Consider the following 24,350-nt stretch of genomic DNA (forward strand, 5'->3'; position numbering starts at 1 on the left):
TCTTTCTTCTAGACTGGGATACAGGGACGTTTGGAGTCAGACAACTCTGCAATGCAAACCTAGCTCCACCAACTGGCAGTTCTGTGATGGGCACGTTGTTTAACTTCTCTGAGCATCTCAAGTGAAAACAAAGATAATAATGCCTGCCTTTTAGATTATTTTTTATGGGCATTGAAAGAGAGAGAGTAGGAGAAACCAAGATGGCAGCATAGGTAAGCACCTAAACTGCTGCCTCGCACAACAATTTCAAAACTACAACTAAAAGACAGAACGGACACCATCCAGAACCACAGGAAAGCTGGCTGAGTGAAAATTCTACAATTAGAAGGAAAGAGAAAAGCTCACAGAGAATTGGAGCTATGGCAAAGGGTCTTTGTGCGCGCAGAGAGGAAGGGCGGCTGAGAGCCTGGCTGACTTTCTCTGGCGGAAGGGGGAAGGAAGCCCCCGACCGCATTGAACCCCAGTTCTGACTGCACTGAACCCCAGTCCCGGGCGAAACCCCGTGGACCCAGGCTCATACAGGGGGAGTCTGGACTGTCAGGTAGAGAGAAAGGCACCCGGAGACTCAGAGAGCTGGGGGAGACCCGGGGGAGCCCCGGCAGGCAGGGGTCTTGAAGCGCGTGCCAGTGTGCACAAAGGCTGCGGAGGTTGCCACAGGCTTTCCCTAGCAGAAGGGAGTCAGAAGCTTCTGACTGCACTGAACCCCAGTTCTGACTGCACTGAACCCCAGTTCCAGGCGAGCCCCTGGGGACCCACGCTCTTGTGGGGGGAATCTGGACTCTCGGGCGGAGACTCGGGAGCCGGGGAAGGCAGAGGTCTGAAGGCGCACACACGCGCAAGGGCAAGGCTGACCGGAAGCCAAGACTGTCTGCTCCGCCCTGAGACTCCACCCCATCCAAGCTGAGCACAGAGGCTATTGCAGTTTGGCAAGTCTAATCCTATAAGGCTGTCTCCAGCACCGAACTTCTCCCAGCATAGACACAGCTGATCCTTACAGCCAACTGGCCTGGAGGTCAATTCCTCCTAGTGATACCAACAACAATCAAGACTTAACTACAAGAAGGCTGTACACACAGTCCACAAAGGGGTGCACCAAGAGTGTCCACCTCAGGTTAACTGGGGAGGCCGACCCACTGGGCCATATAGGAAACCTAGCACACAAATCTACCCTACCAACTCAGGGAAGCAGTGAAAATGCGGCGTCAAAGAAACAGATCACAAACGAAAGAAATGGAGGAGAACAAACGACTGGATATAGAATTCAAAACCACGGTTACAAGGCTTTTCAAGAATATCCTAGAAAAGGCCGATAAATATAACGAGACCCTCGAAGATATGAAAAAGGACCAACTAGAAATTAAACATACACTGACTGAAATAAAAAATATTATACAGAGACCCAACAACAAACTAGAGGAACACAAGAATCAAGTCAAAGAATTGAAATACAAAGAAGCAAAAAACACTCAACCGAAAAAGCAAAAAGAAAAAAAAATCCAAAAAGTTGAAGATAGTGTAAGAAGACTCTGGGACAACTTCAAGCATACCAACATCAGAATTATGGGGGTGCCAGAAGAAGAGAGAGAGCAAGATACTGAAAACCTATTTGAAGAAATAATGACCGAAAACTTCCCCCACCTGGTGAAAGAAATAGACTTACAAGTCCAGGAAGCGCACAGAACCCCAAACAAAAGGAATCCAAAGAGGACCACACCAAGACACATCATAATTAAAATGCCAAGAGCAAAAGACAAAGAGAGAATCTTAAAAGCAGCAAGAGAAAAACAGTTAATTACCTACAAGGGAGCACCCATACGATTGTCAGCTGGTTTCTCAACAGAAACTATGCAGGCCAGACGGGAGTGGCAAGAAATTTTCAAAGTGATGAATAGCAAGAACCTACAACCAAGATTACTCTACCCAGCAAAGCTATCATTCAGAATTGAAGGGCAGATAAAGAGCTTCACAGATAAGAGAAAGCTAAAGGAGTTCATCACCACCAAACCAATATTATATGAAATGCTGAAAGGTATTCTTAAAGAAGAGGAAGAAGAAAAAAGTAAAGATAAAAATTATGAACAACAAATACATATCTATCAACAAGTGAACCTAAAAATCAAGTGAATTAAAAACCTGAGGAACAGAATAATCTGGTGAATATAATAGAATCAGGGGCATAGAAAGGGAGTGGACTGATAATTCTCAGGGGGAAAAGGGTATGGGGGGGTTCAGGAAGTGACTGGACAAAAATCATACACCCATGGATGAGGACAGTGGCGGGGGAGGTAAGGGCAGAAGGTGGGGTGGGAATCGGGTGGAGGGGAGCTATGGGGGGAAAAAGGAGAAACAATTGTAATATTGTAATAATCTGAATAAAGATTTATTAAAAAAAAAAAGAGAGAGAGAGAGTATATGCAATGCCATTAGGCCCAGTGACTGACTTATAGAAAGTTATATGTGCCTGACAGAGACCTCTTGGTGTGCTATAAGGTGAATAATCTGAAACTCTTCCCATTGATAGTCTTTACATTTTTTCATCATTACATGGTGGGCAGAGGGCATGCCATTAGGATAAATGGCAACACCACCTGTGTTTGCATGTCTCACAGAGGAACCCAAAGGCTCTTGGCTACCTCCTAGAAGGCATGCACTGCAACTATCTAGAGAGCTCTCTCTGAGGCATTCTGGTGAGCAGAATTTTCCCCACATCCTTAAAATTCTAGTGATGGCAAGAAAAACATCTGACCTGTCAGACCACCTTTTAGTTAGGCTCCGCCTGCAAAATATATTATTAGTTCCTTCTTCTCACTCTTTTGTTTAGGGCCAGTCCTTGGCCAGTTACATCCTCAAGTTAGTGGACATGTGCTTTTCCTTTTCCCCTCCTCCTAAGGGGTATCACATGACAAGCAACTGTCTGGGGTTCTCATTTGATAGAGTACTAAGATCATGAGTGAGAAGGTTCATATTCTAGGCCTTGGTCTCCCACTTTTGCTTATGTGATATTGAGCAAGTCTCTTGATCTTCCTAAAACCGAGGTTTTAATTTATAAAATGGGAGTGATCATCTCTACTCTGTCTACCATTCAGGACATTGCTGTGGATCAAGACAGGCCATAGTTATGAAAGACCTTTGCAGCTGCAGAATTCAGTGGCAATGTGAAAGATTATTATTCCAGAGCAACCATCACTCTAAGTAAAAGCATTCAAAACAGTGAGTGGAATTTTGTGTATGAGCCAACAGGGTGAGAATAGATTTTTCAGGGACTTCTGAAAGCACCAAACTGCTACTTGGCCTCCCTGGCCTGTATATCAGTATGGTTTGCTTCTATCAATTGTCTTTATCTAAGCTCATTTCTCTGCAATCTCCCTCAGGTCCTCATGGAATTTATGCATTTAATATATATTTTTTTTCTACCCAAGACAATACATTTAATGCAAAGTTATAGCCAACCACAGGCATCCAATCTCTGCTGCAGGACAAAAGTAAACATGAACAGCTTCCTTTCTCTCCCTGAAATGATGCAAAGAAAGAGAGAGAGAGAAAGTTGAGAGAGAAAATGGAGAGAACCTCTGCTAATAATACTCTTTTTCCAAAGGATGAAGAAAATAAAATTTTATGGACAGAAATATACCCCTTTGAAGTGTTATTTATTACTCCCTTAATACAAAATCTTGTTCAGAGAGCTTTTGTTATTTATGAGTTAACACTTATAACCCCTCTCACCACCACCCCAAACAGGTTAATAAAAACATTCTTTTCCTTGACAGCAGAAGAGAAAATGGAGGGTGACAGATGTCAGGATGGTGACATTGGTGCCTGAATACATGCAAATGGGTTTGAACATGAAACATTTGAATTTGGTTAAACCTGTTTGAGACCAGTGGCTAGACACAGAAACAACTGGTTAGAGCTCAATTACTGACTTTTTTTCTTAATTATTATATGGTTCCTAGCTGGTCCCTGATTGATGAATCAGAATTCCTTTGGTGTTTAGAGATGGAAATCTAATTCAAAGTAGCTTAGGTGAAAGAGGCAATTGATTAGCTCTTACCCCTGGGAGGTCTGGGTAAGGGCTGGCTTTTGGGACTGGGTCCTGGGACTCAGATGACATTTAGGACCCTTTCCCTTCATCATGTATCTTGATTTGGGTGAGTTGGCTTTATTCTCTTCTACATAGACAAACTTTCTCTACATGATTCAAAAGATAGCCCTTGGATAATTTTAGCTTGGACTCAAATGTAAGGCCCCTTTCTTATTCAAACTCCACATTTAAAAAAAATCCCAGGGAAGAATTCTAATTGGCCAGACTTGGGTCACAAGATTAGTTCTAGCCAATCGTTTCCAGGGTAAAAAAAGGGACTATAATTGCTTGGACTAGAGGTGTGGGGAAGGACAGGGTACTAAGGTTGGCAGCACAACCAGGACAAGATTACAGGGTAGTAGGGGAAGTTCCCCAAAGGAAGGGATGCCAGGTTGTCAAAACCCAGAGATGTCTACTACTACTTACTGTACTGTTGTTTTTTTTCTAATGGTTTTCCAATGTCTTGGAAGTTTTTTATAATATTATTGCTAAATGGTTTCTATATAGTTCATTAATCTGATTACTCAATTAAATTAACAGCTTCTTTTCCCCACCTTACTGAACAAATGAATTTGTGTGTAAAGACCTCTCTATTTAAAACAAAAAATCAAAATGATTTTTTTCCTGATTATGGCTTTGAGATAAGATAAAGAAAAGGACAATGAACTATTTTGTTTGTCTAAAATATCTAGGTAATTAAGTTTTTTTTAAAAATCATTTTTTCCCCCTGGAATTGCTTAGATAACATCCACTTCAAATACTGGTACATCCAACATCAGGTTTTGTGCATAATGAAATTCTTCTATCTCTTTATGACACTTTTCAGGGATTTATATAAAACAAGGCTTCCTAATTGTAAAATCATGACATTTTTCTTCAATATTCTTTAATTTTCCCTTCTGAATTCTTTGCTTACCCCCATGTATGACTATATCACCCTTCAGGTGCCTCTTTATTATTCCTGTCCAATGCTGTTATCAAGAAAGCACCTTATAACAGGAATTTAAACTCAGTTTGACTTTGCCAGATTTTTTTTTCTACCAAGAGCATTTACAAAGAAACATAACAACTTTATGGAATAAAAGGCTTTGTCCTAGATAAGGAATTTTGGGGATACAGTACACATCAAGGGAATATTTTTGGTTGGGGGAATTTTTTCTTTTTCAATTATAGTTGACATACTATATCATGTTATATTAGTTTCAGGTGCACAACATAGTGATTAGGTGTTTATATAACTTAAAGAAGTGATCACTCCAATATGTCTAGTACCCATCTGACATCACACATAGTTATTACAATATTATTGACTATATTCCCTATGCTGTACTTTACATACCAGTGATGATTTTTATAACTGGCAATTGGTATTTCTTAACCCCTTTCATTTTTGGTGGGTTGAGGGAAATTTTTATGCCGGGTCAGAAGTCCCATTATCTAGGCATGTGAATACTTTTTTAGATTTGAGACTAGTCTTGATTACAGTTTTCAGCTACCTCAATCCAAAAATTCTTCCCCAGGTCATTGTCCAATTTATCTAGATACACTTGACTAGCTTTACAAGGCTAGGAAAAAAGCCAGACATTGAGTTTTAGGGTTAAGTGTAGGAAGATCTATGGACTGTGAGCCAGGAGAGCTAGCTTCTAGCTAGTCTTAGTTTAACCAGAAATTTATGTAACCTTGAGCAATTCACTTATTCTCTATGGCCTCAAGTTCACTTATTTATAAAATATACTTGAGTAAAAATATTTGATGATTTCTAATCTCTCTTCAACTCTTAAAATTTCTATTTTCATTTATTTATGTAAAACATTTATCCAGTGGAAATGCAAGTATCTCTCCCCAATGATATGTGAGCATGAAATCAGACAATGCATATAAAATGCCCAGCCCAGAGCAGATGTTTAACAAATACCAGTGGCAGTGCTTATTTTGATAATGCTAATGATTTTTACACTACATAGTTTCTTAATTTGGTGTTTATGAACTGATTTTATGTGCTGTTTTCTTTTTTGGTAACAGCAGCTTTACTGTGGCAATAGTCCAAACACACACACACACACACACACACACACACACACACACACACAATCCTTATGTACATCCAAGGATTCTTTGCCATGTGATATATATATATACACGTGATACTGTTGTCAGCATTTTCCATTGGCCAAAGCCTACAGTCCTTCAGGAATGGAGGAGAATGCTTTACCATAGCAGGAATGATGAAGATGTTGCAAAGCAGCTCTCCTTCCTCATCTTGTGCTCATGACTTGATTTATGAACCCTTATGGTTCCCCTTTATTTGTAGAGCCCAGAATTCTTCTCCTCATGTGTCTCTGGTGGTACAACACCCATTGGTATCCCTGGCTCCTTCTATGGTGAGTTCTTTTATATTCAAGCAAGTGCCATCTACAGGAGGCAGTCTGTGCCTATCTGGTAGTATCTTTCTGGGGTTTTGTACTGGAAACTGTCATGAGGACAGATGGCTTCCTCTGATCTGTTATGGGAATTCCTTTGTTGTGGGGATATGCAAATTTTAGGCAGCTAAAGCTCTACTTCTACCTCTGAGTCTCAGTTTGCTCAGGTATAAAATTGGGATGGTATTTTATCTCCAGGGTTATTGCCATGAGGATTAGAGAGTAGTGTATAAAGTGCCTATCATAGTGCTTGGTACATAGTAGAGGCCTAAAATATTAGTTTCCTGCTAAATTCAATACATAATATCTGAATGAATTTCTTCCTCAGCACCCCCCCTTAAAAAACACCTTCAACTCCTATTTCACAATGGATCAATAGCTTCCCATGCCCAGGCCAGCCTTCTCTTCACTGATTTGGTTGACCAATATGATGCCAGTTACATTGGGTTGCTCTTTCCCAAATAGGCCCTGCCTATTCTGTCCTTCATGCCCTGAGTTGTTCTGTTTCCCCTTCTCTGAATGCTTTTACTTGTCTGGCAGTGTAATATCTACATAACCTCAAGGCAACACACAAATGTCATCACCTCCTTCCCTTATTTCCCCAGGCAGAAATGACCTCCCCTCCTCTGGACACCTCTCTCATTCATCAAGTCAGTCAACAAATATTGATTGAGGATCTATTATGCTTGAGCAGACAATGTCCCTGGTCTTGTAAATGTATATTCTAGATGGAAAGGGGGAGATAATAAGCAAATAAACAGGATATTATTAGGTGGTGATGAATAATGTGAGAAAGTGACTTCAGAGCTAATCTGGATAAGATGGAGAGGGAAGGCTGTTCTGGGCAGATGGCATCTTGAGCTGAGACATAGTTGATAAGAAGCCAGTTTCACAAAGATCTGGTTGAAGAGAGTTTCAAGCAAATGAGACAGCAGGTGCAGGGGCCTTGGGATGGAACTAAGTGCGGCATGTTTGAGAAACATGACAGAAGCTGGGGTAGCTGGAAAAGAGTGATCAAGGGAGGAAGGGTGGTGAAATCTCCTTAGGAGGTGGTCAAAAAGGTGGAAAGGCAGTGACTTTGGAGAGAGACAGACTTGGATTAATATGTAGGCCAAGTCATTGGTTGGCTGAATGACCTTGGTTTCTGAACCTCTTTGAACTTTCATTTCCTCGTATGTAAATGAGGGTAATAAATCCCCACCTCACAGTATTGTTTTGAGGGCTAAATGAAAGGTATATGAAATCCTAGCATAGTATCAAAGAGAAGTTAAAGGTGTCACCAGTGGGATTCACAGTGCCCATGAAAGAAGAAGCTGATAGGCAATGCTTTCTGATAGAATGTTTAAAATGCAGGTGGTGGGATTTGGTGACTCTAATGGAAAATGCCAAATAGTTTGGAAAATAACTGGCTGTGTTGAAGGCTGACTCATTTCACAAAGTTGAACCTTCCCTTTCATTCCTGAGGATGTACCTCTGATGATTGTATTTTATCTCTAATGTCTTGTGTCTCTGTCTTCCCCCAATAGAATGTTGTTACAAACATACCTAATTGGTAAAGGAGCATTCAGAGCCCAAGTTGGGAGCCTGTGTATTTTTTTCTTTCTTATCAGATGACTATAAAGGCGTTTTCTCTCTTGGGACCATGGAGATTTGACTGTCATCAGGTAACCTGGTTTCTGGTGTTGGTAAAATACCACTAATAATAGTGCTTTGTAGTTTCCAATGATGTTTTCATGAACATTTTCTTTGGATGGCCCAATTTTAGTGGTTGTCAATTCTGGCTGCACATTATAATAACATGATTGTTCAAAACAAACGAAGCAGCAATAAAACAACTATGCCTTCATTCAGGCAAACTATATTTGGAGAAGGATCTTGGGGGTTGGCGATTTTGTTTAAAGTTCCCTAGGTCAGTGGTTGGCAAACTGCGGCTCGCGAGCCACATGCGGCTCTTTGGCCCCTTGAGTGTGGCTCTTCCACAAAATACCACGGCCTGGGCGAGTCTATTTTGAAGAAGTGGTGTTAGAAGAAGTTTAAGTTTAAAAATTTTGGCTCTCAAAAGAAATTTCAATCGTTGTACTGTTGATATTTGGCTCTGTTGACTGATGAGTTTGCTGACTACTGCCCTAGGTGATTCCAGTGTGCAGTTAGGAAAGAGAATCACTGCCTATTCAGATGTCCCAATTCTTTGATAAGGAAAATGAGGCTCAGAGTATTTAATTTTCTTGCTCAAAGTTGACATGAATAAGGAGAAGCCAGGTACTGTGAACCCTAATTTACTGGCCTTTCCACAGTACCACATTGCTTCTCTACTCACAAGGTGATCTTGGGGGAAGTAGCTTCCTATTCAAGAACCTCAGTTTTCTTATCTGTAAAGTGGGATAATAGTGGACTTCCATAGACATTCTTTCTTAGAGAGAACATTAGCATTTGGTAAGAAAGGAACTTGCCATCTTGTCTCTCAATTAGGATAAGTTGATTTTTGACATTATTTCAGTGAAAGATATCCATTGTCATTTCTGTAAGGCTTTGATGACTCCCTCTTAGTATATATCAGAGTGCTACTGATCAGATAACCTGAATAGGGCTATAAAATATGCAAGACAAGGAAAAGTAGAGGATGTGTATATCAACTTTCACACCGGCAGTGTCTCCTTGATAGGGGTTTATCCCAACTCCAGGGTTAGTCTAATACTATTATGGGGAAACTTTGATTGTTATGAACTCCATTTTATTTATTTAATTTGCTTTTATTTAGGAACTCCTTTCTTTAGCTGAGTGTAAGTGCATTGGCCCGTAATCCCCAGAACTGATCCTGGTCTTGTACACACAGACATATAGCTTCATTTCTTCAGAATAGCCCTGAGAATCCTTCCCCAGGCTGAATCAATTATTCTTCAGGGGACCTGCTTTTCAGTTCCCCATCTTCCTTGCTGCCTCCTGGCCTGGATCTATTTTAAAGGGGCTAAAGAAACTCTTTTTCCTCTTCTTCCCTTTTGGAAATTTTGTCTGGATTAGTGATCTCTTATGCCCAACAGAATAGGCTGACCTTCCCAAAGGTGTGACAAGTGTAGCTTTAACCATTTTCAGTTACCTTGGCATAACAGGAAGGTAGAAAACAGTTTGCCTATTATTTTCCTGACCATCATGCATCATGGCCTGGTTAACAGAGAGGTAGGTAACATAAAGGCTTTGGATTTGAGCAGACCCAGTTCAAATCCTGGCTCTGTCACAGGACTTTGAGCAAGTTAATGTCATCTCTTTAAATCTGAGTTCCTCTTTTTTAAGTCCCTACCTTAGAGGACCGTTGTCATTATATAAAAGGGTATTAAATGTGCTTAATATAGTAAGTCCTCAATAAGTGCTCTTATAGCCATTATGATAACTGTCCCAACTATTTAATGGTAAGGTGACAGAGATCAATTTTCTCCTCATGTTAGTTGGTGTTACCTGCTTCTTTATTCAATGTCATCCTGAATGGAGGTGACTGCAGTGGGTGTGGACAATGCCTGGAGCTACTCACAAGTCTGTTAGTTTCTTTTCCTTCCCCAACCCTTTTCTATCATGGTAGTTGCTGCCTGAAATGCCACTGTTAGAGCTTTCTTCATTTATTTTAACGTTTTGACCCATATTAATATGTAGCATTCCTTAGGAAAGAAAACATTTGAAGCTGTTCACTATTGAAGTGTCAACAAATGTCAGATTCCTCACAGGAAGCCCTCTTTTTTTAGTAAAAGAAAGGCTTTCAGGCAAGATTGAGGGTCATGTGGTCTGAGGACCAAGATTATCTACTTAGAAACCTAGTCTAGATTTGGTTTTCTTGTGATTCTCTGCACATCACTTGGCCTCCAGTTTGGGGATGTCTGAGAGACATTCCCTGTGAGCCAACTAGTTCCCTAGAGGTACTATGACTATTGCAAGTGGCTCCTTATGCAATTGTAACTATAGCCCTTGAAAATAAAACACCACTCTCTGTCTTTTTTATTTTGTTTTTGTTTTTTGCTATCCTATTTGGATGAATAACTCACAACAACCCAGTTCAGCTGAAATGACTTGTTTGAGATCTGTTTGTGAGTCATGCATAGTGACCACCATTAAAAATTGTACTGGACTTTGGTTCCACAATAAGGAAATCACATAAGCCCTAGAGCTCTGGCTTCAGAAATGGCACAATGGAATGAACAAATATGAAAAGTAGATAATGGATCCACAGTGATTTAATTCTCGGTGATATTTTCAGTTTATGCAAATGCAAAAAGAAAAAAAATAAACCTGGCTACTTGGAAAAAAACCAACAGAAACCAAAAAAATATTTAGTGTTTGATCAAGCAAAAATCCTTTCACACATCTGCCAAGAGAATTAAAACAAATATAGATGTTAAATAAAAGGCCCAGGTACCAAAGAGCAAAATTTAATGAAAGCTAGAACTGTTAAGTATGGGTTCCTGTTGAGAAAAATGTCAATCTTTCAGAGTTTTCCCATTGTTCTATTTTTAAGAAAAGTGTAGTAAAAATACATAATACAAGTTAACTCCCCCCCCCTTGCTTTTGTTTTCCCTGTCACTTCTTCATTGACAAAAAATATCTTCCATTGGAGTCTTGGACCCCCACTTAGCATAGACCCTCATTTCTAGCACAGATGGCCTCTAACCATCAGATCATGTTACTGGTGAGCTCAGTAGCTGGAGAGGCATCCTACCAGGCCAAAGGCAAAAGGTCTTTGAAGCATGTTAATGGTACAGGGTTATTTCCAACTCCCCTGAAATGCAGGTTCCCTAATGGTGGGTCATATCAGATTCTGCAGTGGTAGGATAAGGGCTGAGAAAAATCTGTCAAGAGGGCAGGGGCTGGGGAGGACATCAGCTGGCAGTAGTGGAAAGTGATAATCCACCACCTCAAGGGTCTTGCTTCACGTACCATTCCCACATTGACATGTGAGAGACTGAACAACAACACTTGAGTTGAAAGGGCAAAGAGTTTGATTTTGGAATGATTCTTTGCTATGGCTGATGAAAGAAGAATGGGAGGGACATAGAGGTGGTGGGTGTCCACTGAGAGAATCTACAGATGAAACCAATCATGCTGCCTACTAGTAGGCAGGCTTCAAAACCTTTAGTTTGTCAATTGCTAATGATAACCCCTAGCAGAGAAGACTGGATAGAAGTTGGGGATAAGGGAACAGCTAGAATATGGTTATCAATAAAAGCTAATGCCACATGGCACACACTGAATCATGCACCTAGGAAATGGCTGCTGGAGAGCTGGAAGCCAATTGCACCAAGAATGAGAGTTGGGATCTCCGAGAAAGCCATGTGCTAGGAACTGCACGCTCCCAACCAAAGTTGCAGTCTGCCTGGGCTTCTCTCCACAAGCCCTGTCACCTCTCCAGTCTTGCTCTAGTTCAGCTTTGTAGTCATGATCTTGGGTGTATTGATTCTGGTCACCAGAATATAACATCTCCATTCTGTTTTAACCAGGGGGAAAGTCTGCCTCCTTGGCTTAAAAGTTGGGGCCAGGGATCTTAAGGACCCCAATGTCATTATCAATTTAATCCATCTCCGTTTCATCCTCCAAATAATCCAGCATTGGATATTTTACTTTTTAGAAAGTTGTCTGGCCACATGCTAAAATAACACTTTTATATGGACATGAAAACCCAGTTCTCTGGGTCAGCGAAACCCTAAGCGTCATATTCAGCCTCTCACCAAAGAGAGGGCACATCATGGAAGGTTCTATTGCTTTTGGGCTTCGGTGAAGCTTCCTTTTCCAAAATTCTTTCATTACCTTTCCTTTGCACTTAGCTTGCATAGCATTTTCCCTCATATCAGAGGCTCCAAAGAGAAAAAGAGTCTATTCCTTAGTGGGGCTCCTGCTCAGATGTTAAGCAAATGAGAAGCGAAAATCATGGGTGCTATCTTCCTGGCTGCCAGCTGTTCCCAAGTCTCTATTTGGCTCAGGAGGCCAATTGCCCTTCAGCCACCAGAGTGCCTTTGGGCTTGAATGTAGTCAGAAGGACATACTTCTCAGGGCTGAGGTTGACTCTGTGAAGAAATATACCATTCCACCTAAGGCCTATGAGATGGCTCTTACACATTAAAGGAAGCTTTATCGGGGCTTCCAGCAATAATTCCATGAGTCCTCCTCTGAGTGCACACCTGCCTTTGCCCTCTCCGCCACACTTGGTCTCACTTGCTTTTCACACGCATTCTCAGCTAAATCATTGTTTAGGCAGTGCTCTGTCTGGGGAAGGCAGCTCCCTCCTTCAATGACCTCCATCTCCATCCAGGGCTTGGAGCCATAGGCTGGAGGGTAACTTGGAGACCTCCAATACGAATTAATTCGAAAGTTGCTTTTTTCCTTTTGCTTGCTTGTAAGTGGAACAAACCTGTAATCTCCAATCTGAAAACTGAAGAGGGGTGGGTAAGGAGTTGGGAATAAGAAGTAAGAAGGAAGGGGCCTAACAGAACCTGCAAACCACAAGTATTAGTAAGAAAAAAATTGCACACACTAAGACACATTAACAAATGAATTAAAAGAAAACAGTACAGTTTCCTCATTAGTGTTCTGATGACACTATTGTCAGAGACACAGGCTCTTTTAGATAGGGTTATTTCCCCTTATTGCAGTGCAGTGTGATTTATCATCCTTACTTAGCAACAGAAAAGGGTGAAAGAACATCAAAAAAGGAAAAGGGATAGCAGAAAGGTTTTCAGTTCTTCAGGAAAATCTGTTGAATCCTCCTCCTTGTGGTCATAGTGGTTGGTGGCGGTTTGCGTTTCATTTTGTTGTTTTTGGCACTGAAGGGCTTGGGATGGGGTTGGAGGAGCCCGAGCCTGCTCCCCAAGGGGTCTCCATCTCTTCCAGTTATAATCCTGTGGCTCCCAAGGGCATCCCTGAACTGTGACTCATGCAGGGAATTGATTGCATGGACTTGGGGAAGTCATGGCTGACCACTCGGCCATTCTCTCCACTACCACCACCACCACTGGCTCCTGCCCCACTGTTTCGGGGGAGTGTCGATGTCCGTATGGCTTCATTGATGGATTGCTGTGGGATCAAACAGAAACCCTTTTCAGGAGGACCATGGGGTTCATCCCCAGGTCCTTGGCAATGATTGGCAAGGAGAAAGAGTCAACACTGGACTTAAAATCTCACCCCTATCCTTTTACCCATCCAACTCCCTTCCTATTCTGTAATGCTAATTTTGACTTCCCAAGACCTCACAAAACTGTTGCACGGCTCTGGAAATGTCTGATCCCCTGTCTGGACCTTAAGTTCTCTGTTTAATGAGGTTTGCTAGACTGGGTGATCTCTAAGATCCTTTCTGGTTCTTATATTCTGTGTTTTCTAAAGGTGGAATAGTTCTATGGTTGTATTGATGATAATGTAGCAACATGAACCAAATGGAAAATCTCTGGAAATGGGGTTTAGAAAACTTGGATTTTAGTTCTAGTTCTGACATCAACTATTCATGTGACCCTGTGCATATCTCCTTACCTCTCTAGACCATTTAAATCTCCAGGTTTATGAAATATGATTATCTATGTACCTACAGGATTTTATTAGCAAGAGTGATGCCACTATGTGAACAGTTATTTAAAATGTTAAAAATTAAGGCTGTGTTATTGGATTAAAATAAAAAACTTTCTATGATTTACTTCAGGGAAAATGCACTCCTACTGCTGGCAGCATGTGTTAAGGGAATGTAGGACTTAGTTGAATAATACAGTAGGCAAAATGTAATTGCAAAGGGGCATGTGCTAAAGAAAATGTGAATGCATTGCAAGGATCATTATCTGTCAAATGCTTCCCATCAGCACATATCACCTGCAATTCCAGGTTGACTTCAGATCAGTGCTAATAAGCTTTGTGATTTCTAGATTGTTGGAATTCTAGATATGAAAAGGACTCCAATAATCACCCAAAGATCAGATGAGTTAGGGGGAATGTTCAAGAACACATTATGGAGTTAAAACCATATCCTACTAGACAAGAGGAAAGGTTCTGTTCTGAATTCCTTTGGAGAAAGAAACTTCATGATATGAATTCTAAACCCGTAATTCTTCCTCTCACTCTAACTTCCCATTAAATTATCCTCATAGAATTTTTGAGGTGGGGCTTGTTTTTTTTTGTGGGAATCAACACAAAGAAGAATTATCTATAAGTTGAGAGGTTTCTTTCTTGAAGGCCAACCCTACTCATCCTGTATTCCATTCTCACATTTTTCTTGAAGCCATCCTAGACTGTACCAGCAAGTGCTGGACCCCCTCACCTTAGTACTCATACATTATGCATTCTCTTGTAACAGTTCTGCTTCAGGTATGTAAGTTTCATCTTCTTTAAGGGAGCTATCTGGAGAGAGGCAAGGGCCAAATCTTTTCATTCCTTAACTATCTCCCAGAGTGTCCAGCTTATAGTAAGATGCTTAATCAATATTCTTGAATTTTGTCTAAGAAAACCCAACCACCTAGGATCCTTCTTAAAAATTGCATGGCTTTCTCCTTTGCATATCATTATATTCTAGGGGCCCGAGAAGAGTGACTACCTACTTTGGCCAGACTGACTAACCAGGGCAGTTTTGACCCAATTTTTGTTCTTTCTGCAATACTTTGTTGGGAATATCTTCTTATTACTGGCAATTCTGTCAATATTTTTCAATGTTATTTCTTTTTAAAATCAACGATTCAGACAAATTTGCCCCATATGATGTTCCACCCACACTGGTTTTGTCTCTTCCTCAAACCCTCAGAGTTGATTTATTTATATTCTGTCTTGGTTGTCCTCCACTGAAAAGGAAGTTTGGATTGCATTCTTCTAAGTCAAAACCAAATAAATACTACTGTAATGCTCTATGGGGGAAATGTGAAATGAAAACATGAAGAATTAATGGTTACTTATTCTCACCTAAAAATGTTGAAAAGAAAATAACTTTGTGTCTGTCAGTTGGCTGTAAAATATGGAAACGTCTATAGGTTAACTTGAAATGTCTACCTCCTATTATTTTTTCTCTGTCTCATCCCTTTAATTAAAAACTAAAAGTTTAAAGTTCATTCTAATGACCTTGGGCTTTGTTTCTGAAAAGGTCTCACACATTCCCATTGAAGTTGGTGGTACTTGTTCAGTTTATCTTAAAGGAAAAGATTGGTGGCACAGTCAGCATTGCTGCCTATCAAAGTGTGAGAGAACATATCCCAACATGTAGTTAAAACCCTCTAACGTCATGTCATTGAGCATTGGTTTTCAAGGAAGCTGAGGCTTCTCAGAGGTCCACGACTCCATACATCTATTGGTGGTGGGTACTGCCTGATACCTGATAACTGGTTTCCTTTCTAACACTTTTATGGATCTCAGGAGAAGAGATGAAGAGAGCCCAAACTTTGGAGTGGAAAGCAATGCTAAAAATGACTAGCTCACTAGTTCACACTTGGCTGCACTTTGGAATCACTTGGGGAATTTTGGAAAACAACAACAAACAACAACACTGAAGCCTGAGACCTAATCCCAAAGATGTTGACTTGATAGGGTAGTTTGGGGCCTGGATATCTTGAGTTTTAAAAACTCCCCAGGTGATTCAATTATATAAGCAAGGTTGATATACACTGATCTAGGTAATTTCATTCACTTTATAGAGAAACTGAGGACTTATGACTGACTTGCTTAAGCTTGCAGTTATGGGGTCTAGTGCCTTTTAACTGTGGTTCTTCCGCCCCCTACCCCCTACCCCCGTAGCTAATCTGTCATAAGCAGAAGCAGTTTCCCTTTTTGCCTTGGGGAAATGTGGTTTTCCCTTGTCCAGTTTTGACATACCAGCTGTTTTTAAATGTCATCCTTAGAGATATTGTTTTGAAATTGATACTCAGAGAGAAAAGGGTGAGTGAAAAGTTCAAAGTTGGTTCTTCAAAGACTCATTTCATTTCTCTAACAGTGATTGCATCCCAACTTCTCAGCTGCTTGTTTTCTAAGAAAAGTCTTCCCAGGCTCCACACATCATAGAGCACCCTAATAAAAGCTCAAACCTCAGTAATGACCTTATCCTAGCACGTGTGCTAAGAGCCAGAGTGACTGCCTGCTGGGATGGATGCACCGCCCCCCACCCCCCACCCCTTCCAGCATTACCAGGTCTCTTAGATGCTCATTAATTCCACAGAAATGTGCAAAGCCTCAATTGTGGTGGCTTAGACATAGCCTATGTTAGTATAGCCACATGCAATTATGAAAGGTCAGCAGCTTTCTGGGGGTGGGAGAGCTGGGGGTTATTTTCCTTTGGGGGCAGCTAAGAACTCAGGTTCTGGTCTATTTTCCAGGCAGAGGGAAAAAGTGAAGGATGTGAGAAGTGGAGAATCCAATTTGGAGTTTGTCTTAGGTTATACTTTGCTGCTTTATGACAATTTAAATTAGACACAACTGTTCTGGTTGCCCGAATCCGTCTCTGAGTTCCCAACTCTTATATTTTTTCTCTTCCCTAAGTCTTCCTGTATCCTGGTCACCCTGGCCTTATTCTGATTTCTGGGCAAGAGTTCTGGTGTTTGGATCTCTCACACTTGTGCAACGTTTCCTGGCAACTCTCTTTCCATGAATTTCTTTCATACTTCAGATGTTAAACATTGCTTTCTCAAGGAAGCCTTTCTGACCTGACCAGCCATCATTCCCTGATCAAAACTTGACTGCACTGGGCATTTTTCTTTGTAACACTCATTGGATACGAGTATTTGCTTATTTTCTCTTTTCTTCATCAAACTCTCAGTGTCCCGAGAGCAGACACTGTGTCTGTTTTGTTCCCAACTGCATCATCAATGCTGAGCAATGACTAGCATATGGTTATTATGGAGTGCTTACTATGGTCCAGACATATTGCCAAGCTCTTTATGTTCATTTTTTCATATAATCGTCACAATAATTTTATGAGGTATGAACTACCACTAGCTCCATTTTACAGAAAATGAGGATCAAAGAGCTATTGAAACTTATCTAAGATGACACAGTTAATAAATAGAGCAAGTGGGATTATATTCAGACATTCAGACTCCAGAGCCTGTGCTTTAGACCATTATACTGCACTGTGTCCTAAGGGAGCAGTGAGAAAGTGCTGCTGTGATGGGTACTGGGCAGTCCCAAACCCAGTGGTTTGGGTTATGGTCCATGGGAGGATTTTGGGGAGTTATAAAGGCTGCAGCTCACCTAACTCTTCTCCTGTTCCCCTTGTTGCCTCTTGAGTGGCCTTTCGTCACTTTGAAGGGTAAGTTAGGGGAGTCTTTATGTTCTGGATGTAATAGGCAAAGGAAGCTTTGTGTAGGTTCTAGGAGACCTTGTTGTGTTTAGCCAAACCCTTTGGAAATCTAGACTAGGTTTAGGGTCTAAGGCCCATGCTTTTGCTATGTTTTGTTCTTGAACCTGGTAGTGGGTGAATTGGTCAAAGGTAGGATTAAGGGGTTTCTAGGACCTTTGACCAAATACTATCACACTGCCATCCCTTAACTGTTCCTGTCATTATATATTAGGAAAGTCACCTTTTGAGTGGGCCCTATGGGGCAGAAGACAGGAAGAGCTTGTGTAAAGGCACATGGGTGGAAAGCATAGGTGGGTAGCTGGAGTATGGAGTATGTAAGAAGAGCAGATTGCCTGGGATGGGGCCATGACATGGAAATGCTGAATGCCAGGACAGAAGGCCCTCCTCCCCAAACTTACAGTTTCTGTGTACAGAACTGAATACAGAGTTTCCAAACAAGGAAAATAAATGTCCAGCAATATCTTCTCTAAAAATGATCTTAGAGATATGTGTAGGGCTGATGGCAGAAGTCTATGGTCGTGATTTAATAGTGGGTGTGCTGAGTTTGGTAGCACTTGCATATTGTAAAATGGGCACCTTAGGGTGCATTCTAGGAGAGTCAACCCTACCAATGAATCTTTTTAGTCAAGTCAAGGCAACAGCCTAGGGTACATAGCTCAGAGTGACCATGCTTGCCTCTATTTCTGTTGGTTTGAATCCTACTTGTGCTCCCTCTTAATTTCTGCCTCTTCCTGGAAGACTTCTCTAATTCCTTTTTCCTCTATATTGCTATAGGTCTTCCTATCTATACCATAGGTTGCTTCTCTGAGTAATTTTTCTGTGTCAGTCTTCGTTGAAGGTGCTGAAGGCCACAGGTTGCATCTAAGTCCTCTCTGTTTCCTCAGGATGTCTTGCTCATGGTTTTATTCCCATTATTACCACTTCTATAAATATTTTCTTATTGAAGCTAAATGATGAAATGTGAGGTGCCTTGAAGGTCACGTAATCAAACTCCCTTTGTATACTTCAGTCTATATTCTTGCTAAAAGTTATTTAGCCTCTACTTGTATGCCTCCAGTTATGGGGTGCATGCTACTTATTGGGACAGTCCAACCCATTTCTGGATAACTCTGAAAGAAAGTAGGTCTCTCTTATTGTGCTAACATCTGTTCTCCATAGCTTTTGATCATTAGTTCTTGTACACTTTCGGATCCCACAGAACTAGTTTGTTTTCTTTCCCACTTGAAAAGTCTTCATATTTTTACAGGTAATTCTCATATCCTCCATAATTCTTCTCTTCTTCATTCAGTTGCCTTCAGCTATATTTGATGTGGTTTGGGGTTATCTAGTGAATCTTTTTAGCCTTTTCTGTGCATGATGTTCTTTGCCAAAGCTTGTCTTACAATGTAGTAGCTAAGAAAAGACCTAATTCACCAAGCATGACAAGATCATCCATTTTGCAGAGGGTGGACACCCTCTCCCCTATATTGGGAGCTACATTTCTATTAATGCAAGCTCAGCAAGAATCTACCTTAGTAGCCATCACTCTTGCCTTATGCTGTGTTCACTGTCCACTTCAACTCTTAACTTTTAATCTCACTATCCCATCTTTGGCTGAAGTAGTTATTTTCTTGGGCTTTATGTTTACTTCCCTTCCCTTCCCTTCCCCTTCCCCTTCCCTCCTTCCCTCCCTCCTTCCCTCCTTCCCTCCCTCCCTCCCTCCCTCCCTCCCTCCCTCCCTCCCTCTCTCCCTCCCTCCCTCTCTTCCTTTCCCTTCCTTCCCTTCCTTCCCTTCCTTCCTTTCCTTCCCCCTTTCCCTGTCACCTTCCTCATAGCAGCTTTCTGCACCCTGTCTTGGGCTGACCTCAACCTCCTGTCACTCCCACCCTTTCTAATAGAGAGAATCCCAGGAAACACAGCTGTGTAATACAACAGGTTAGGGGAAAAGGCCTGGGAAGATGATGCCACCTTCATCCGCTTGGACTCGCTACGGGATTTGTAGCAGAACTCGATTAAGGCAACCAGCATGGCTAGTCCAAGTCCTCCAATCAGTATGTAGAACACGCCCGCCACATTGCTGAGGCTCAGAGCGCTTGTCTTGTCCTAGGAAGAGGAGAAGGGAAAGGGGGGAGGGGAACAGAGTAAAGTGAGCCAAGAGACTGGAGACCATCTAAGTAACAATATTTTACACGCATACACTCAACCCCATCACCCTCTTTAATATTCATAATAGTAGGAAAGGCTTTTTATTTACTGACAGAGTATTAAACATTCCCCAGAAAAATGTGTGTATGTTTTTGTATAACAATTTTCCAAGCATCCATGAATATGTTTAATTTATAATTACATTCCACTCCCCCCCCCCCCCCCCCGCCATGCCTGATCTGCGGGAGGGGTGATGCCACAAGAAATTTAGGGCAACTTCTAAAGATCTGTACCTTTGAGTTTACCCCATTCTTTCAGAAAATTGTCCCTTAATTTTCAGCTCAGTTTCTGTACTCTATCCCTTCTGTTGCTCAGCAACACATTTGCCTTGCTTATTATGTCTCTGGGCATTTTTCTGTGAGTTGGTATTTAAAATGAACTTTCCCTTATATGTGCATTTGATTTCAATTTAATAAGACAGTTATTGTACATATGATAAAAGATCTACCAATGTATACATTTAACTTACTGCTTTGAGTTCTAATTTAGGGAAAAAACTGGGGGCTTGGAATAGTAAAAAGGCGATGAAATAGAAATATGGCTCTATTAAATCCTAATAATTATGCTTAATTAGTGTCATTTTTATGTTGGAGGTGCTTTCTAAAAGCCACTGTAGACAGACTCAGGTGGCTGAATTTAGAAATCTGTTGCCTGAGGTAAAAGATCTTGCACTGGCTTTGGATGAGGGTCATGGCGCAAGGTGCATAATTTCTAAGGGCTTGGGGATAAGTACCCATGTCCAGTAGGAGGTGACATAGCTTGTTTTGTGGAGCCCGAGAAAGGTGGGGACTGAGGGGACAACACCTTCCCAAGTGGTGAGAATAATCAAACAAAACTGGTGGCTCAGGGAGAGAGGAATCTGCTTAGTGAAATTCTTGACACAGGCAAGAGAACATCTTTAAGTCCTGAAAGAATACCCATCCCCAGATGTCATGATGGCTCTGCCACCTTTGCTTATAGTGTTTGCTCAGGTACAAGTTTCTCATTGAAATACATAAAATGCACACCCCAGATGGCACAGGCATATACCACAATTGGTTGGTTGGTGGCACTGGATAGATATAGCTTTTACATCTCTGTGTGTGTGTGTGTGTGGTTTTTTTTTTTTTTCCAAGTGGGGATGTAGGTGAGTCACACAAAGGGTGAACTGTCTTGCCCTAGGGACTCCTTTGACATCTGCCAATTAGAATCTGGGCATGTGGAAAGGGGTCTGTTGCTGACCAAGTCATTTACTTCTCCCCTAGTTCACTTGGTGCATTGTACAGGATTCAGCAGGGCTGGTCTAGGGGACTGCAGCTGGCAAATAGCAGCATGTCTTCCCTCCCCAGAAGCATCCTTATCCAGCAGAGTTATCTAAAGCACACCCCTTTGGAGTCTTCCTCTATTGGTAAAGCAGATGGCCCTTGAATATGGGTTACACTTGGAAAGGCATATTCTGGTTTTGGAAGAAGTGGAAATGGTTATTCAAAGGAGTAGAATTTCATCTGCTCTGGTATAATGTTCTGATAAAGGAAATGTGCAAAAATGAGTATCGTGCTTGGTTCAAGAGTTGGTTGAACAAGCAAATCCCACATGGCATGACATTTTAGAACACTCAAAATATCTCCATGTATGTTGTTCAGGAGGTTTGTAATTCTGCTTCTGGATAGTAATTTAGAGTCCTTGGAGTAATCATGGTTAGCAGAAGTTCCCATAAAACTTTTCTGTGTGGATAGGGATAGGGTTGTGGTAGGGAGGCATGTTAATGTATTATCAGCTCACACCTTAGAAAAGAAGTGTAGTGACAATGATGCTCAGAGGGAGTGGATGAAGAACAGGCCTGGGGGAAGGTGGCAGACAAAAGGCTGTAAGGAAAAGAAAAAGTCCTACTGACTTCACAAGCTGACCAGCCTTTCATTAGCTGAAGTACAACATGCATCTCTGGATCACCAAGGCTCTTTCTGTTTCCTTCCTCATGGTCTTTTCAAGTTCACCTTGGTGTGGATAGCCTTCAAGGATAAGAGAGTGCTGGGAATCTTCTTTTGTTACTATTCTTAGAAAAAACACAAAAAAAACTAAGAGAGCATCTGCCTTCCTGGTTGTAGAAGATGGAGTGTCCACTTCTGGTATATCTGGGAAGGAAGTAGGGCTAGCTATTCACATGGAAGTGGAGTTTGAGGGCATAGTCTATATAACTGCAGAAGGGGGAAGGCCCAGTGACTGAGCATTTGCTTATGTCTGGATATGGAGAACATCCCTCACTCCTGAAGGAGGTCTCTGGCCCATGGAGACCAGTGTATGTATGTGTGTGTATGTGTGTGTGTGTGTGGGGGGGGGGACATCCCATACAAACAAAGGAATAAAGTAGATGGTATTGGGACTACCACATCTTGTAGAACACACAGTGCCATTGATCCTTCTTTTTTAAAAAAATATTTTTATTGATTTCAGCGAGGAAGGGAGAGGGAGAAAGAGATAGAAACATCAATGATGAGAGAGAATCATTGATTGGCTGCCTCCTGCTCGCCCCCTACCGGGGATCAAGCCCGCAACCCAGCACCATGCCCTAAAGGGGAATCGAACCTGGGACCCTTCAGTCTGCAGGCAGATGCTCTATCCACTGAGCCAAACCAGTTAGGGATTGATCCTTCTTTATGTCAACTCAGTTTTGTAGTAGCAGGGGTCAGGGAAGACTCTGGAATGAACAGGGCACCTGAGTCCTATCACCACCAATATCAGAAGGCAAACTTAGATTAGCACAATTGTCCAAATTTGACACAATTTGATAGGGTGTGGAATGAAGGGCTGGTGTTGGTGTCATCTTAGCCCATGTGGTTGAGGAGTTTACATGCAGATATGGTTTTATGATGTCGCTTATATGTGCCATTAGCTTTTTGATAGCACCGAATTTAATTCTTTCAAAGAAGACCCAAGGCCCTGGTATTCTGTTAATTTGCCCTTATTGACTCTCTTTGACTCACCCAGTTGGAATATGATGAGGTATTTTAAGAGATAAACAACAATCCCTTTTATTTGAGGACCAGACCTCTGATTCCTCCTTTAGTCCATCGTGTTCCTACAAGAGGGTATTTCCTCACAGACTTGAATACAAACAGCTATATTCATGCTTCACAGGCAGGTTACAAGCTTCCCAGCTATGACCAGGGAAAGGGGAAAGATGGAATTTGAATCTTCTGAGCACCCCTCTGGGGAACCACATTTATCTCCCATCCATAGCAGCTGCATTCCCCAAAGCCAGGCAGCTTGTTGGTGGGAGTGAAAAGTCACAACTTGTCTTCCACCAGGAGGGGGGAAAGAGAGTGACAGTACTGAGAAGAATGACAGGTGAAAAGAAAAACAAAAATTCTATCTTTCAGAATTGTTGGGCTTGTTGTTATGGTTATGAGCCCCCCTTTCATCTGTTCTCCTTAACCTGTTTTCTTATTTGCTGCTTCTGTCACATGGAAGGAGATTATTTTCTTTTTCATATTTTTCTGTGCTCTTCCCACATAATGGGGGACTGTCCCAGACTCCCTCTGTGTTTCTGAGCCAACATCCCTTCCAAGAATGTGTGTCTGTTGTGAGTCTTTGTGAGGAGGTTTGAATCAGGCCTGAGGCAGATAAAGTTGGAGGTTTTGAAATGACTTACGTAGAAAGTTTTAGGGAGAAGTCAAGGCCTTTGGCCATAACACATCCCCGCACCGAGACTATGCTGCCCGTTACCTAAGGCCTGCTAAATAAGGACTGAGTTTCATGGTTCTCCAAATGCTTCCATTCCTTCTTATCTTCCTGGTGAGAGTGTGAACTCCTACATAGCAAAGGCTGCAACTTATGCCCCTCTCTACATTCCACAGGATTTCTACACGTTTTCTGATATATGTATAACTAGAGTTTTAGGGGCTGCTGCAAGCCTTCCACCTGCTAACTCTGGAACCAGACTTTGCCTTTCAGGGCCATGAGGAAAGCCCAGCCCCTCTTCCATCTCTTAACCTCTCTGCTATAATGGGCTTTCTCTTGTGCTTTTCCAACACTTAATGGTTTGGGCAATGAGCCATTTTTCTGATGATTGGTTATTTCCTGGGAGTGAAGATTGAGTGGCTGGCTAGGCTCACTCTCTAGCTAGGATCCAAGTGAGGAAGCTATGGGAAGGTGGATTTGATTCAACTAAAGGAAGACCTTTCCACTGTCTAAACATGGAATGCCCTGCCACGGACATGGTGAGTTCCTCAAACATGAAAGGTATTCAGGAAGAAGCTGACGAGGTCATCTAATGGATTCAAGCACTGGACAGAGAATTATACCAAGTGACTTTTGACATTTGTCCCAACTCCAAGAGATTCGAGTCATCTAAGGAGTTCCTAGAGGGCCTGGGATCATGCCTTTTATAAATTCTCCCTAG

The 24,350-nt window shown here is 41.7% G+C and overlaps 1 protein-coding gene across 2 annotated transcripts in view; it reads right to left on the reverse strand.

Annotated features, from left to right (window-relative positions):
* Positions 1-10,892: 10,892 nt before the first annotated feature.
* The window catches only part of GRIA1 (glutamate ionotropic receptor AMPA type subunit 1), a 267,156-nt gene continuing 253,698 nt past the window's right edge, over positions 10,893-24,350 (reverse strand). For both annotated transcript variants that reach the window (XM_080671958.1, XM_080671959.1), the window contains exons 15-16: positions 19,736-19,870; positions 10,893-13,569 (exon numbers count right to left, since the gene is read on the reverse strand). In XM_080671958.1, the coding sequence (XP_080528084.1) occupies positions 13,366-13,569; positions 19,736-19,870 (339 nt within the window). In that variant the 3' untranslated portion in view covers positions 10,893-13,365. The remainder of the gene's footprint in view (positions 13,570-19,735; positions 19,871-24,350) is intronic.

This window comes from Plecotus auritus (genome assembly GCF_963455305.1).
Source record: "Plecotus auritus genome assembly, chromosome: 6".
Lineage (NCBI taxonomy): Eukaryota > Metazoa > Chordata > Mammalia > Chiroptera > Vespertilionidae > Plecotus > Plecotus auritus.